At 35.6% G+C, this 16,532-nt stretch overlaps 1 protein-coding gene across 2 annotated transcripts in view; it reads right to left on the bottom strand.

Annotated features, from left to right (window-relative positions):
• The window catches only part of Shrm (shroom), a 97,347-nt gene that overhangs the window by 8,422 nt on the left and 72,393 nt on the right, over window positions 1-16,532 (bottom strand). For both annotated transcript variants that reach the window (XM_015326620.2, XM_015326621.2), the window contains one exon: window positions 43-676. In XM_015326620.2, coding sequence (XP_015182106.2) covers window positions 43-676 — 634 coding nt within the window. The remainder of the gene's footprint in view (window positions 1-42; window positions 677-16,532) is intronic.

Genomic DNA, 16,532 nt, shown 5'->3' with positions numbered 1-16,532 from the left:
CCTTTTCAGAAAAATCAATTAAATTTAAAATTTAAAACTTACCTCTTTGTTTTCTGACAAAGGTTCGCAACTGGCAGCTAATTTTCGACGTTCTCGTTCCAATTGTCTATTTCTATCATTGAGAACCTCGACGCTTTGCGGAGACAATCGTTCTCTTCGTTGCTCATAATCGTACCTCTTTTCTTGATATCTTTTTTCTTGATAATGATGGTAATGACGATGATGATGATGATGTCGATCTTCTAGATTGTCATTATTGTTGTTCTCACTGTTACGCGTTCTAGCATCAGCAATTTGCATTTTCTTATTTAATTCATAAGATAATTTTCCAATCGATTCAACGGAGTGTTGGTGTTGAATTGTATTTTCCTCCAATCGATGATGAAGAGCATCAACGCTATGAGATTTGGTAAGTTCGTGCGATTGCTGTTGTTGTTGTTGCTGCTGCTGCTGCTGCTGCTGCTGTTGTTGTTGATGACTATTATGATGATGGTGATGATGATGCTGTAATTGATTGTGTGGTGTGACGCGCAATAAAACAGGATCATCGTGGTCTCTCGGAGGTAGCCAATCTTCTAGACGAGAAGTAGGAGACATTGTTCTCTTGTAACTGCCTTCACTATCAGGCGCTCCACGTTCTCTTCTGTATGCCAAATATGAAGCCTTTGATTGGCTTCTGAAAAAAAAAAAAAACGAAAAAATTTGATTAGTTAAGATATTTCTCAAAGATTCAAATGCCTTTCAGTTTTATTTGACTTATCATAAAGTTTTGATCACTTATTTTAATGGATCTTTAAATATTAACTGTCCAATCACGTTTTTAGTAAGCGGCTGTCGCCTTTGATTCCATCTGTAATCCGAAATGCAGCGACGTGCTCAGAGAATAAGATTCTCGTTCTTAAAACACGATTCCCATGTTCGTTCACGTAATCAAGAAACACGCGTTTACTATGCTCATTTAAATAAATACATTTTCGATTGCTTTTGACTATAAATTCAGATAAGAAAAAAATTAGTATCACTGACATAATAATTATATATTTTTACAGATATCATTTTATTGAAATTCTCAAGGTATAAACAGAAAGAAAACAATGCAATCTCTGATGAAAATTTGAGAATAAAAGGAAACCATTGTATGATATAAAGTTTGTGCAACAATAGAAATGAATCTTCGATGATTAATCATTTGACCGTATTGATTAATGGTTGATCAAAACATCGAACCAGTAATATAAATCCGTGAGAGAGACTTCAGGGTCTTAGCATAGCGACAACCGTATTAAGATGAAAAGAAGGTTTAATCGGTACCGGATATGGGCTAGCGTTGCCGCTAGAATTTTAATTCGTCAGGTTCTTCTATTCGACGTTCCCACAGATGCTTTTCCGTCTTCCCAAATGGGACATAATACTTTCTGTAGTACACGCACAGACCATAATAACATTTATAGTGATAAAATACAAATAAAATACATAATGTGTTTCCATACGATCATCTTGTTAACACCAATATTTAGAAATATTCATAAATTGGTAGAATATAATTGGATTGCAATTATAAATGTAGGTAAATTATTTTGAAAGTTTTGACAAGAAGCATAGGAAGACGATTAAAAATGTAGACACTGTTTTACATATAGAAACCATTATTACTTGGAAAAGTATAATATTTTGATGAAGCGTTTAGCAATAAAAGTAAAGCGATAAATCGTAAAAGCAGCAGCAGCAGCAGCAGCAGCAGGACCGGATCGTTGCTACTGGAATTAAACGTTATATTTTTTGTACATTTGTATAAGGAATGCAGGACGATCATCCATCGTGCATATGAACGAGATCAAGAAGCCGTGTAAAATTTCTACGCTTGCAAGCAACGTCCGCTTCTTAAAAGCAAACCTTCTTTCAGTGTAATCGTCCAGGCGAAACGAATACTTGCTATGCACGTATCCTCTCCAAGATTTATTATTTCTCTTCGTTTGATAAGATGAGATAAGAAGGAGTAAAGAAAAAAAAAACACACACACATTCAATTATTTTTTCGATCTAACTTGACGTTTTAATGATTTAGCATTTGCTATAAATTTCCTACTTAGATATAATAACTCATTCGATGGATACGTGAATTCACGCGAACTTTCCATTTAGGTGGTTTAGGTCGTTGGAGATTACTTCTCAATTTATTAAAACAACAGCAGATATTCTACTATTCCTCTCCGACTATATGTAGATATCCTATTCCAATACTTTTTTCTGTCCTATTCAACAAATATATACTAAAAGTAATGGATTCATCTTGAACTGATAATAAAGAATGATCGAACGTATAATCTGTCGTAATTATCATTCGTCACGGGCGTTAAGAGGACTTTCGTTCCTCTTAATAACTTCTCTTTTTATAAAAGCTGATTCCTTTAACCATCTCTTCTATTATTATTTTATCCTTTTATTCGTTTATTCGTTTATTCGTTTATTCGTTTATTTTCAATCAGCTGTCCCGTTCCGTCCCCCGTAATCGAATCGTAAAAATACTCGTTACACTCGTTCCACTTTCCTACTCTTTCGATGTACGAAAGTATTCTTCCATATACGACGTGTACGAGACTTTAATGTTCTTACAATCCTTCTTCTCTCTTTCCCATTGATTCGTTGAATGTTCAAGAAAGTTTCTTAGGAAGGAAGGACGAAAGTAAAATTTGCGTCCGGATTCTAATCACGCGAAGAGGTCGAGACGTGAAATCGTGTCGGGCGGTGGTACTTTGCAACGTGTAACTACATACGTTTACATGCATGTATACATGTTTATGCATGTATACATACATGCGTACATACATGCGTACATATTCTTTTTCTTATCGGCAAACTGGAAGAACCGTTCTTACACGTGCTCCAAAGAAAATCTATTATTCAAGACACGTCGCAACACGCGTAGCCTTTGAGTGACTATGATATCGTTCTTCGATGATTCCGTCATTACCAATAAACTGGTATATTTGGTTCGAAATTTTACCTTTTTCTTTGTGTAATAAACTTTACCACAATTTAATATACTTAAAGATAAGAAATACTCATCGCTTGAAATTTATAATCTTTCGATAAAAGTGAATGAAGATCCAAGTCCATGTTCGTTTTAAAACAAATCCATTTTTCCTTTCTTACAAAAGCAAATAAGCTTTTGGTAATAATTAATAGTAAGATTTGGTATAATTAATTGAGCATAAAATTTCTTTCATTTCTAACGTTCGATTCGATCCAACGAGTGGAAGGAGAATTACATGGAACGGGAAGAAAGTGAACCTAATGTTCACGATAATAATCTCTCTAAAGAATACTTTATGTAATAAACTTCATTGTTATGCAATGGGTGTATGCACGACACTGGTGGTATATAACTATCATTTAATAAGTACATAGAATTATGTAATAGAATGGTGGTTAAAGGTAAAAAAATATAAGAGACCATAAGAGACCACACAGGAGCGTTTCCTGTTATAATATATGCTCGATAAAATAATCTTCGCGGGACACGATCGACATTCTAGTATTTTCAAAAGTGTGTCATAAAAAAAAGAAAAAGAAAAATAAAGAGAAAAACATTAAAATTTCTCTCCTTCATTTGTTCTTTTTTTTTTTTTTCTTTTGAACTCATTTACGATTAACACGAATATGATCGAATCTTTACGAGAGAGAGAGAGAGAAAACATTAAACATAAATTTAATTGAAATTTCTGTTCACATGAGAATTATCATTTCATTCGATCAAAAAATGATATAAAAAAAAGTGTTAAATATGCATAAACGGAAGAGTGGGCGAACGATTGGTATAATTTATCGGTAAATTGAACATTGCTCGATTCCTCCGACCGGTAGCAAAAGCATGTTTCAAATACATCATCATAATCGATGAGCATATCGCTGAATTCATATTATTATAGTGTGTTCTTTCGAATCTATCCTATACCAAAAACTTTTATATACCGGATAACTGTCAGGTGCTTATCGATCGATATTATTACAATCAGACCGTAGAAACCGATAACAGCTATACGTGTATGTACATCTGTGTTTGTGCGTTTCTCTCTCTCTCTCTCTCTCTCTCTCTTTCTTTTACTTTAGCAGGACACGTATTTTAATCTTTCATTCTGTATCAAAAACATTAGCACACGAGTGCTTACGAATCCGATAAGACTCACCTTTTTTTCATTAAATTCTTTCAATGTCAATATTACACTGGGTGTCTGAAAAAATTCTTTCCAAAGGTAAAGCAAAAATTATTGACCAGATTGCGTATCCATCAGTTAAATTACGTCAGAGTAATTGTCAAACTCGAAACTAAATCAAACTAATTTCGATGATATTTGTCTCTAATGAGTGGATATCATTTTATTAGGAAAAACATATTAATATCGCTTAATATTGCGATATCTTGATATTCTTAAATAGGTGCTTAGAACATTGGGGGCTTATCTGATAAATTCGATTGAAGAAATATCTTACATTCGAAAGTATACTATTGGGTACTTTGAAAGAGAAAGATATGGATCTTGAAGAGTCTCGAAACGTTACGCCTACGGTTCGTGTAATAAGATAATTACAATAACGAAGTAATTACCAAATGAATTGGAGTTAAAACGATTTTAAAGAGAGATAGATCTGGAAGGGAGGAAAATGAAGCGGTTGCGAATAGATATGGCGAAGCCATAAAGATCAGCGAATACAGAGTAGTATCATCTACTCATATATAGGGTGTACTAAGTACTAAAGATAAATTAACTTTATACTACCTGTTAATAAGATCAAGTAGGCAAGATAGCTTACACGATTTAATGTTGAAAAATGTTTTATCGAATAGTTAAAACCATTCAATGTACCATAAACAATGTAATTCAAGTTAATTAAAATGGTGTTGTTCAAATGTTATCCGGTCACCCTGTATGTACGTCCATTAGACTTCGATTACGAGAATAGATAGATATCGTTCTCTTGGTTGATCCAACACAACACGTTGGTATCGAGTACTCTCATTAGGACAGACAGACGGGTGGGTCTCTAAGATGGGTGGACATTGGTAAACCGAGAAAGGCGATCGGTCATTACGACACCTTGGTAATTAACTCCGATCGAGTTCGACCACGTGTACAATCATCCTACGTCCTACGTCCAATCCTATCTTTTTATAAATATGATTTAAGAAGAAGTAGGAGGCCGAAGAGGATACAGAAGGAAATTTCGCGTCGCACAAAGATCCCGCTGTATTCAGTGATTGATGATCGGATAAGAGCCATAGTCGATAGAGTTTATTACGATCTATAGGTCGAATCAATGTTTCATTCTATTCCCCGGATATGAAATACATTAGATGAATATGAATTAGCATGGAAAAATACGCAAATGTTGCGCAAATGTTCATTACGTTGCAAGTTATGTCTTTTAATATACGTCCAAGCTAAATTATTTTCATTTATTTATTGTCATTCGTTTCAATTTGCAAAGTAAGAATATTTACACAAAACAGAAACTACGTAGTCCTAGTTCTCTCTAAGTGAAATCTATTCAATGAAAAGACACGAAAGGACAATTAAGAGGACAAAGTCGGATTTGAACTCATTAAAATAATTAGAGACTGAAAGTGAAAAGTACCGAATTCGGGACTCGATGTTTCTTTCATCCGGTTTGACAAATCGTAAAGTGCTTTCTGAAGTTAAATTGTAGTAGCATGGACATCAAAAGAATTTGACGACAAAGGATTGAAGGCTTATTAATGATACGGAAGTTCATCGTTCATTTCCATTAAAAGTCCATTAAGAAATCAAACATACAGGGGGAGGGCAGGGGGGGGGCCCCACAAAAGTTGCATTTTTAACAAACCGAAAATTAAAACGACTTATACAATACAATATATTTTCTTAATAATATTTTTGTAACGCGATCAAATCAAAATTGACGGAATTAAAAGATAAAATGAAAAGATAAATAATTGTTCACTCTCTTTGGCATAGCAATTTCTGCGACAGCCAGTATGTAAATATATGGAGGCACGTATCTATATAAATAAATAATACATATATGTATTTTTAAATATGTGTTCATCGCTGAACATACGTAAACATGTTTTGCGTAAAAACACGTTTGGTGTTCGAGTGAAACCTGACGTTGTTCGAGGAGTATTTTAAAAGTAGGTGACCTTGGTTCACTTGCGATTTCGAAAAGCGTTTCACGGCCTCGGCCGAATCATCTGTGCCATCAAATGGATCGTTGTTACGATCACAAAAAAGAAAAGCAAACGAGTATTTTTATGCTTCCTATATAATGACGGAAGCTTTCAGATATAATGTCATGGCGTGAAGAAAGATGTTCTCAACTAAAATCAATTTTGTTTTTTGCGTTTGTCTCGGTCGGAAAGTGCACTTTGTAAAGACCACTCATAATACAGTTATTGAATCTTGTGTATAGTACTAAACTCTTTGCTACCAAAAGAATTAATATAGGAAATTAATGGAGAAAAAAAGTTGCATAAAGGAAAGATCGATCTTCAGGAATTAAAAGTGACGACGAGTCTAAAATTCGTAGAAATCGCGTGTGGATCGTAGGATTCGTCGGCAGGAGTAGAAACGTAATTACCTACGTTTCGTTAGCGCGCGTAATACCTGCTGAATTATCTGCTTTTACGATCGCAAAATTATAAGTGTATATAAGTAAATAGTAATAGTAAATAGGAAGATTTACGATGACTTGAAAGAAAAGCTTCATTGTTTGCTTTCCTTTAGCGTTGAGTAAAAAGTTTAGCATTCCGATGAAATACTATATACAATATAAAACACTTATTCAACATAGGAAGTTTGTTTTCTTTCATGTAATTGAAATTACATTTGTTTTATAATGAATATTTGAGCATATTAAAATGAAAAAATGATATATCAAAGACAAGACAAGACAAGTTAAATTAGCTTATGTCAATTCTCGAGCGTAATACATTTTTGTGACAACGGTCATTAAAAAGTCAGCATAAGTACTTTGTAGGAGGGACGGATGTATACCGGAGCACGTTTCGTCCAGGAATGAAATTCGGGTCGAGCTCTCGATTCCTCGAGCACTCGTATTTACTACCAATGGAAAACTGGGACTCGCCGAGTTGGGGACGAAAACTTTCCTCGTCAATTGACCCGGGGGAAAAAGGTACATAAATGAATCGTCCTCGAGATCGTGCATGTTCGCTCTATAATCGTCGATACTAATTAACGTTACATCGTTACATACGCGAAACCTTCGATAGAGAGTACACAAGTCAAATATATTATACATGATTTATATATGTACATATATGAACAGTACGACGATGAAAGTTCGCTGGAATCGAGGACTTGTCTCTCTTCTCGAGAAATTACATCAAAATCTTCTAATCTCCAATCTGCGTGTTTTTAATTATTTTCCCTCTCGAATCATTTCTTGCAAGATTTTCTCTAAATGTGCTTTGAATTTGTGTTAGGGTTACCTAATATAATTCGACATGGTTATCATGCAATTTCAAAAGCTTTTGGACAACTCACAGATGAACCGTGCGATTAGGCCAAGCGAATTTATCACGAGAGCTAACGAAACGTCGTCACGTTTTGTTCTGGAATCTTTCGTTTTGGTCGTAGATTGACTATCTCGCACGACGTTGCTCATTTCGTGACATCCACCACACGTATTTCGTTTTGCTCGAGATTGCCACTCTTGCCGGAAATATCTCTTTCGGTGAAATGATTTTCTATTTGAATTTATTATGTTCAATGCAACCATTCGAATACAAGGCGAAAAGTCTTTGAAACAAAACATTTATGGCGTGGGAAGAGTGTGCTTATCGAGTTATCGGAAGCACCCGCATCGCTATGTGCCAGTGCTTTTTTATGTCTTTCTTATCGGACAGCTAGCTTTCATACTGCTACGAGAATCTATCTTTGCTCATTCATAGTTGTCTAATACCGTTTGTTTTACCGTTTTGTCTTATCAATTACCAACATACCATCAAATTAATGTTGCATCAAAATACATAAATACATTTAAATAATACAATATTTCTATACAAACAACGAATTTGTTTCTAAATACTGAGGAAAATACTAATTTAGAACTTATTAGCTTATAGTGTATAATTAAAGATTAAATGACGCGATAAAAAGATGTAGAAGTCAAATAAACAGATAAAATGGAGATAAAATGAGTCAAAAGATAACTGCTAATATATAGAGCATTCTCTTTTAGTCGAATTAACATAGAAATGGTTATAAAATACGCTCGATTTATCCGATTATCGCGATCTTTACTACCGTTATACCGTGAAATGCAGCGTGACGAAACGAGGTGGTAGGAAGGAAAATCATAAAAGAACTTTACATAACTTTATATCATGTTTCTTTGATGCGAGATAGAAAGAGAAGAGTAATTATTTCTAAAGCGAGCTCCCCTATTTACACAGCATCTAATATTTAGGTCAAGTGCCACGAATTTTGCTTCTTTTTCTTTTCTATCCGTGAAAAATTGTCCGTGGAAAAAGGAAATGATCATCGTCGGAAATCGTCATCGGTGGTGTTTATTCAGTTTCCGCGAATTCAAAATTGACGCAAACAGTAGGTTCATGTCGTTTGCCAATTAAGGGATTACGTATTAATCGAGTCTCGAACCGTTATCGTTTGCTCGAGCAACAACCGGTCGGATGCGAGGTCTCGACCTGAGTGAATCATACGACCAATGCGATACTAGTTGATGGCCGCGAGCAAACCCAACAAAACGTTCTTTCTTCTTCTTCTTCTTCTTACATTAGTTTATTCTCTGACAAGGACGATAGGATTGCATCCGTAAGAATTTTTCACTTCCTCTACTTACCATGGATCAGGATTATAAAGCCATAGCTATTTTTGTATCAACTTAATATATTATTCCATTTATTTTCTTGATCAGACTTTATAGATTTCATTTTACATGACATATTTTCTGACCATTCTTATAACACGAACAGCCTTAAACCCGTATAAAAGAATAATGACTCATACCGCGCGTTGATGTTATCGGTCGAACTCGTACGACAAATTGTTTTATAGAATTTTATGGGAACAGATAAGTTAAGAATGCGAATGAATCGTTTGAAGGACAAGGAAAATTATACGGGCGACAGAGGGAACACGTTGAGATCCATAAACATGGATCTCATCGATCGCGCTTACGTGCATACTTAAATTATCTTCGAGGAGAAACGTTAAAGATAATAATTATTTCGTTCCCTTTCACTAACTATTAATTATGCACATCCGGGATAAATTTCTTCTTTTTACACGACATATTCGATGATCGATGTACACAAGAATAAACAAGACTTAGGGATGGATTTCATTAAATTCGGTAGCAGCAATCGCTGAAAACAATCAATCAAATGTAGGTATACTAGTATTTTTTTATTACGGCCTTCAATATCAAGGACAATTGTAAAAATTGTCCCTTTTTCTCTTTCCTTCGAGAGCACGAATGAGAAACTCGATATCCGAGAAGGCAATCAGCTTTCTGAGAGCTCTGGGAGGAGAACAATAAACTCGTTGTTAATAAACTTATTGCTATTGTGCAGACTCGAGGTGAGTTCGACCAAGTCGCCTTGCACGCACTTCTTCTTTTCTACTAAAAATCATCTTCAATCATCGCAATCGATGTTCTTCTACTAATATCATTTGTTTAAAGAAACAATTTGAGAAAGTTTTGAGATTGGAATAATGAAATAATGTACAGGTAAAGATCAAAGATCAAGATTGTGTCCTCTCGTTGGGTTGTTAAAAGACCGGAGAAAGGAGATTACGGACTTTGTCAGTGTCGAGAAAAGAATGGGCTATTGAAAGGAACCCGAAGAAGGTGCTACCTGAATTGTTCGTTGTTTCGCATCTAAATAGGAATTTAGTTCCCTGAATCGAGGCTAGTCGAGCACTACTTTCGCGTCGTGGGTTGTGCCATACCAAAAGCGTTTGTTGAGTTTCAAAGATGTAAACTGGATTATCCGTTAGTCGCTTTTTAAAGTTCGAGTTAAACTTCTTCTTCGAGTTATTAATACAACTCGATTTATATCCGATTAAAATGTACAAATAAAAAAAATATTTACCGTTATGATACTCTCTTGATGGTCTCGAGTGATATTCCAGGGATTATGTCACGATCAATCACGAAGGACAGAATGCAGCAGCACAAGCTCGACGATTGTAAATCTCGGTATTTCGAAATCAGAGCATAGATGAGTCTCAAGACTTACATTAGCGTTTCATTCGCATACCTTGCATTCTCCGCTTTTAACACTCGTCGTTCCAGTTTTACTTTTCTCGCAATTCGCGCTCACCATGACTCGAACTATAACGAGTTGTATGCTTTACCTTTCTATAGATATACTTAAACGTAGAAAAGAGAGAACGAATACGGTCGTAAGAATTATAAATAATAAACAAGAAATGAAAAAGAAGTAAATAAAGTACAGCATCTAACGTTGCGAACAACATTTGATTTCGTTAAATTAAATTACTTGGCAAAATGAAAAAATGAGCTATGTGCTGCTATTTTTGTATGGAAAAATAAGAATATCAATCGAGAAATGAAGGATTGTATTCGTAGATAATTCTGTTGGTAGGAATGGAAAAGGTTTGGCAAACGGTTCGACACAGCTGTGACGACAGATGTTGAGATCTCGATCGTTGCATCGATTTCAAGCGCTACGTAGTTTCAACTATATAGATCAAACATAAAGTGAATGTTTACACCGAAGAGAACAGGCACGATCGTATTCTTTTTTTAGACGAGAGGAAACTAATTTTTCACATGGACATTTGAATAAAGATAAGCAAGCGAGTTGGAATCATTCATTCGCAAAGGAAGAGACACGAAAAATACGAGAACTCGTCGTGACAAAGTCAAAGTATGATACTTTCTAATGCGATTACACAAAGATTAATGTCATAATAAAAGATCTAGCATTGTATTTACAAGATCTTACTTCTTTCTAACAAAGTGAACATCCTTTAATGAAAATATTGTTCTCGTTTGAGTAATCAACGTTTAAACGTTGATTTGACGATGACGAAGAGTAATTGCGAATCGGTGTAGCAATCGTGGGAATCGCTTGCGATTACATGGCAGAAATCGCCTATTCTATAGAAATCGCCTATATTTCCTAGAAATAGATTAGAATTCAGACTGGTTTCTGTATTAATGATTATTTTGCTTAAAAAATCAATTAACGAAGATTCTATAACTGTGCTTTTGCAAAGAAATGAAACGGTATTAAAGAAAAAATCATCATCGCTAAAACGAAAAGATAGATCATCTGTTTTCAGATCAGGAGGAAAAACTACTTGTACGATGATAAATAAAATATGAATATCAAATAATAAGATGATAGGAGAGGTAAAGCTGAAAATATGGCTGAAATGATGGTAATAAATGAAGCAAGATGAGAAGAAAGATGGAAAAATAATGGCGCGACATGTAAAAAAGCAATAGGATTATGAGAACTAGGCGGGCGGTTCTTTCGAAGTTGTTACGAAAGACAAAGGATAACGGGGAAAAGATGGATTTTTAAGGTAAGTAATGGAGCCGGCGAAGCGGATATAAAAGAGTAGAAGCAAGCATCAACCGAAGGAAAAAGAATCCGACATAGTTAACTGTTGTAATCCGAAAGGGCATGCTGCTTAACGCCTTAAAAGAACGTTTCGCTTTGCCACCTTAAAAGAACATTCGACCTTATGCTCGAGATACTACCTGGAACTAACCTTCTGCAAACTGACCGAGGATGTTCATTGTCAATTCTCTAATGAAAATCAAATTCTTCCATAAAATAATAATTTAATAGGAGTAGCCACTGAAGAACCATGACAAATGTTTTAGTCTCTTTCGACGAACGAACAACGAATTAACAAAAATACTAAATTTCATCTGTATGGACTCGACCTCGACTACTAATTCCATCTCGTCTAAGAACTCAATTTCGCTGTAGCAATTACGACGCGGTAAATGATTCTTCTTCTGACATTCCTCGCTAATGGCAAAGAGGAAAAGAAACCGAGAGGACAACACTGCAGTCTTCTGATACCAGTCTTCGATGCAGTTGGAGATGCAGTTGGAGATGCAGTTGGAGATGCAGTCGTAGCCGATTGCTCGATTTCTCAGAACTCATTGCTCGATCGATTTTTCTAATAATAAGTTTCTCTTATCCTGCTCGCGGAATCAAAACTATGATTTTTTTCTTATGCTTAACGTAACATTAAACAATATAAATCAATAAAATTAATTACAAGTAATGAAAAATGAATAATATCTTATTTATAATTACATATATTTAAGTATTCGCTCGCTGCTCCATGTAGTCTCAATAAAGTCAGACACGTAACAGGTGTTTGAAACGTCAATTTCTAATACTAATCTGCATGAAAATATAATTTGTAGAATATTTTCAAAAGTTTCTTCTATCTAATTGAAAAATATTGCAAGATATTGAAAAAGTACTAAGCAAACTTATAATTAGTATCATCTGCCGATGTTTTTATTCGCGAAACTTGCTTTCTCTCTACGGAAGGGAATTCGAAACGTCGAGTTTTCTGGCACGATCGATCTCGCCACCGAATCAACCATCTCTTTTTCTTTCATAGGAGGCTCAGGAGCATTAGGAGAACCCCTTTGAAAGGCACCATAAATCAAGCGGAAAGTCATAGGACGGCGGACTCACTCGTCCTGCCGTAAATCGTCGAACGTCTTTATCTCACGGAAATACGCATCGTTCGTCGTGTTTTATACTTTTCGTCGTCGTCGTCGTCGTCGTCGTCCATTTTTATAACGAAATTTCGAAAAGAAATGAATAAAAAAAAAGGAAATCAAATGAAAAGTGAAATAGGGTTTTGACGTAGGACAAACGAGCCCATCCGCCGTTTGATGGCAGAAAAGAAAGATCGGTGTATCGAGACGTATCTCCTCTTTCTAAGCGAGATTACCGTGCCGGCTCATTACCTTTCACCCCGAGGCCGCCGATCCGAAAGCGCGTGCTTAGACCAGAAAGAGAGAGGATACTGGATCTACGAGTCTACTCTACTACTACTAAAAGTTTTAGCTAAAGATTCATTGAAACGACAGGAAGGAAGATAAGCGAGCGCACTTTCAAAGTAATGCCAAACGACGATCGATCGAGAAAGACCTTATCGATCGGTTATACCACCACGAGGTACCTGTTAATCCGTCCGAGGTGAGCGCAATTAGGGTCTGCTGGTGTATCGCTAATTGTACGTCGAGTGAAAGATCGTCGCTGCTAATATCACCGAGCACAAAATTACGTCCCGTCAACAAATTTGATCTCTTGCAAGGTCTCTCCAATTAATATTATATGTACTGCTGCTAGTATCTACAGGGTGTTCCGAAAGTCTAGACAAATTATACGAGTTTATATTTTTGTGGCAAATATGTTTACAGAGAGATTTCCAATCAAAGTGACTGCAGTATTATACGATTAACAGTTTGAACGGACGTAGTTTCGTACTTTCGAGGTATCGACTATTACTATTAGATACTACTACTACTACTACTAGTATATTATTTTCCGGTTAATCGTATAATAACATAGCAATATCTTGTGCTATAATTTCAATATAATTAGCACGCTCGAGCAATACCACGTGTTATCCAATGAAGGATAACAAGAGGGCGAATACCACTGAAGAATGGCCAAATGTTTTCCGCTCGAATTATTCACGACAAAAAATCTAGCGAGCTACGTGAATACTCGCATAGAACAACAACAACAACAACAACCTTACCCGACAAACGGAAATACGAGGCTAAATCAATTATTAACCCGCTATATATAATGATATTTTGTTTCTTTTAATAATATTTCGAGGAGACTAAAAGAAGAAAGAAAGAAATAACAAAGTGGTACATAAACACAAGGTGGTATCATATTACAAGGGATTAAATGAGAACACCATTTGGTTGAATGAAACGAATTGAACCTAGTCATCTTCTTTCCGTTCGAAACGTTTTAGATTGGAGATCGAAAGAGTTCTTTCTCAAGCTCGATGAATCTCGATCGTCGTTCGATAAATAAAGGCGTGCGTCCTTGCGCTGAAAAGAATATCGATCGGAGAATGGTCTCACATCGGATGTAGAAGGAAAACGAACAGGGAGAAAGAAGATGAAAAGAAATAAAGAGAGAACAAGATGGCTACAATCGCTTTGCTTAGCTGCTCTTTCTGTTTCTTGCGGTCGTGTCGAGCGAATAGTTCCCAGGCTTTGCTCGCTCGGTTAGTTCTTAGACCAGGTAAACCGACACCTGTAAAACTTAGCGACCTACACGTATGAAGCTGTCGCGTGTACGTTGTTAGCAGAGCGTATATAATTAGGTATCAAAGATAGACAACAAATTTATTCTACTATCTTGAAGAGAATTTCAACAATTTAGACTATTTATATAAATTATAAATATTTTTTTATACAAGAATGTGTGTGTGTGTGTGTGTGTGTGTGTGCGTGTGCGTGTACGTGCAAAAAGTTGCAACTCTCCAAAGTATAAAAGAACTTTTTTTAGATGATACTTTCTAGTCAAGTAAATCACGTGTCTAGGAAAATTACTCGGATTATAACCAAGTGTATTTATAAGCTTATCAATGATATTCCGATAAGATGATAATGTTGTCAAATAATCTTTAATATTTATAAATAAACACAAGGAACAAACAGCATTCCAATAAGTATTCTTTTTTCAACGACGCTCTTAAGATAGTACATAAGATAGTAATTTCTTACTATTTCTTTTGTTATCTGTCAATATTTTATGAACTGACAATAAACTACTACATATGTAAGAACGCAAAAAAATGACATAGTCCAGTGGTTACCAAAATGGAAACTTTAGTGCTCTGGGGTGTTATTCGTGCAAAGCTAGATTTTGTTCAATCAAATTAGTTTTATTTTTACTTCATTCTGGGGGAATAAATGAAAAAAGTTTGGGAACCACTGACGTACTCGATGTTCATAAATAATCTTTTTCTAAGATAGTAGTATTGGATTTACATGTGATGAGATCAATGACCTAAGATCCATTCGAACGACGATGATAAAGGATTTGAAGTAACGAACGTGTTTAAGTTTAGTCAATAGAAGTGAAGTGTAAAATTAGTGATTGTTACGGTGAAATGGTGGTCGCCAAGGGGAAATCGACAGTATCGATTAGGCTCGACGCCAAAGCCAAGCAAGCGCTCGAAACGTGAAACCAAGCTTATGTGGACTAACACTAGCCTACATGAAATTGTTCGTGATAAGGATAATACCTTTCGAGATATAGAAGGTTGTACGTTTAACGCACTTATGAATAATGGATTTGTCGGTATTACGTCGTTCTTTTCGTATCAGTCTAACAATGGATAATAACACTTTAAAAAACCTACAATTTTGTCTATCTGCAAAATGAACAACAATATTACAGTCCGTTCTATAATTTCTAACACGTGTTTAGTCTCTAAGGACCTTTTCGAGTATGTAAAAAGGTGTATAAAAAAAAAAAAAAACCATATTAGTACCTTCGTATCCGAAATTTATTACTTCCGAAAACCATGCTGCCAATGTTATAAACCAAGCTCTGAGAATTCAGGTTCAACATCTGTTCAATGACCGATATGGAGAAGCTGTCACTGGATGGGCGTCAGGTCATTGTTCGATCCATGACATCATATTGTTGCATACGAGAAAAATGATCCAATAATTCACAATAAAACTGCACAGAACAGCAGAATAACACTAAAACTATAATTTCACGATCGCGATGAATGATTTATATTCCATCATTGAAAATGATGAACAGGAGGAAAAACACATATTTCTTTTTCACGATTAAATGCAATGCAATATTTGAGAACAGGTTGATTTTGACAGTTGTCAAGAAAGCTGTTCAAATAGTTGAAAGAAAAGATAAAGAAAGAAGACAGAGTGATTTGCAGAACGCTGTCAACGATATAACTCGGAGCACGGTTCGTGAAAGACTGGTGGGAGGATGATGGAGGGGCAATGTCGGGCCGAGGAAGATAAGTAAAAGGTTGGGAGTAAGTTGCCGGCCGGGTAGGGGTAACGTTTATACGAGAGAACAGACTGCATGCGTGAACAAGGTAAACTGCGATAGCATATTCTTCTTTTTCTTTATTTACTTTTCTTTTCGGAATTATATACGAATCTCTTGAAGTGTTTTCTAAAAAATGTTATAAACAAAATAATAGCTTAAAAGGAAGTTAGATTTGGGCAAGAATAGGATGAAGGAACGATGATCAGGGGGGACTTGATGTGTCGTCGTCGTCGTCGTCTTTCTATCTGAAGTATTGATCTGGATTGAACGAGCAGGTAGAACGTTCGAACTAGTATACTCTTGTTGACAGGTTGACGATGAGCAAGTTGCTACCGGTAGTAGCACATACTATGGTAGGTCGACGATCGAAGTTTGATTCGTCTTTTCTCAAAAACCGGTTCGATTTTATCCCTGTTAGCTTTCTCACTAAATAGCC

Source organism: Polistes dominula, unplaced genomic scaffold (assembly GCF_049000335.1).
Source record: "Polistes dominula isolate Pdom_NZ unplaced genomic scaffold, Pdom_raw_medaka contig_49, whole genome shotgun sequence".
Classification (NCBI taxonomy): Eukaryota; Metazoa; Arthropoda; class Insecta; order Hymenoptera; family Vespidae; genus Polistes; species Polistes dominula.
The sequence above is the reverse complement of the archived record's forward strand: the minus strand, read 5'-3'. Positions and strand labels throughout refer to the sequence as shown.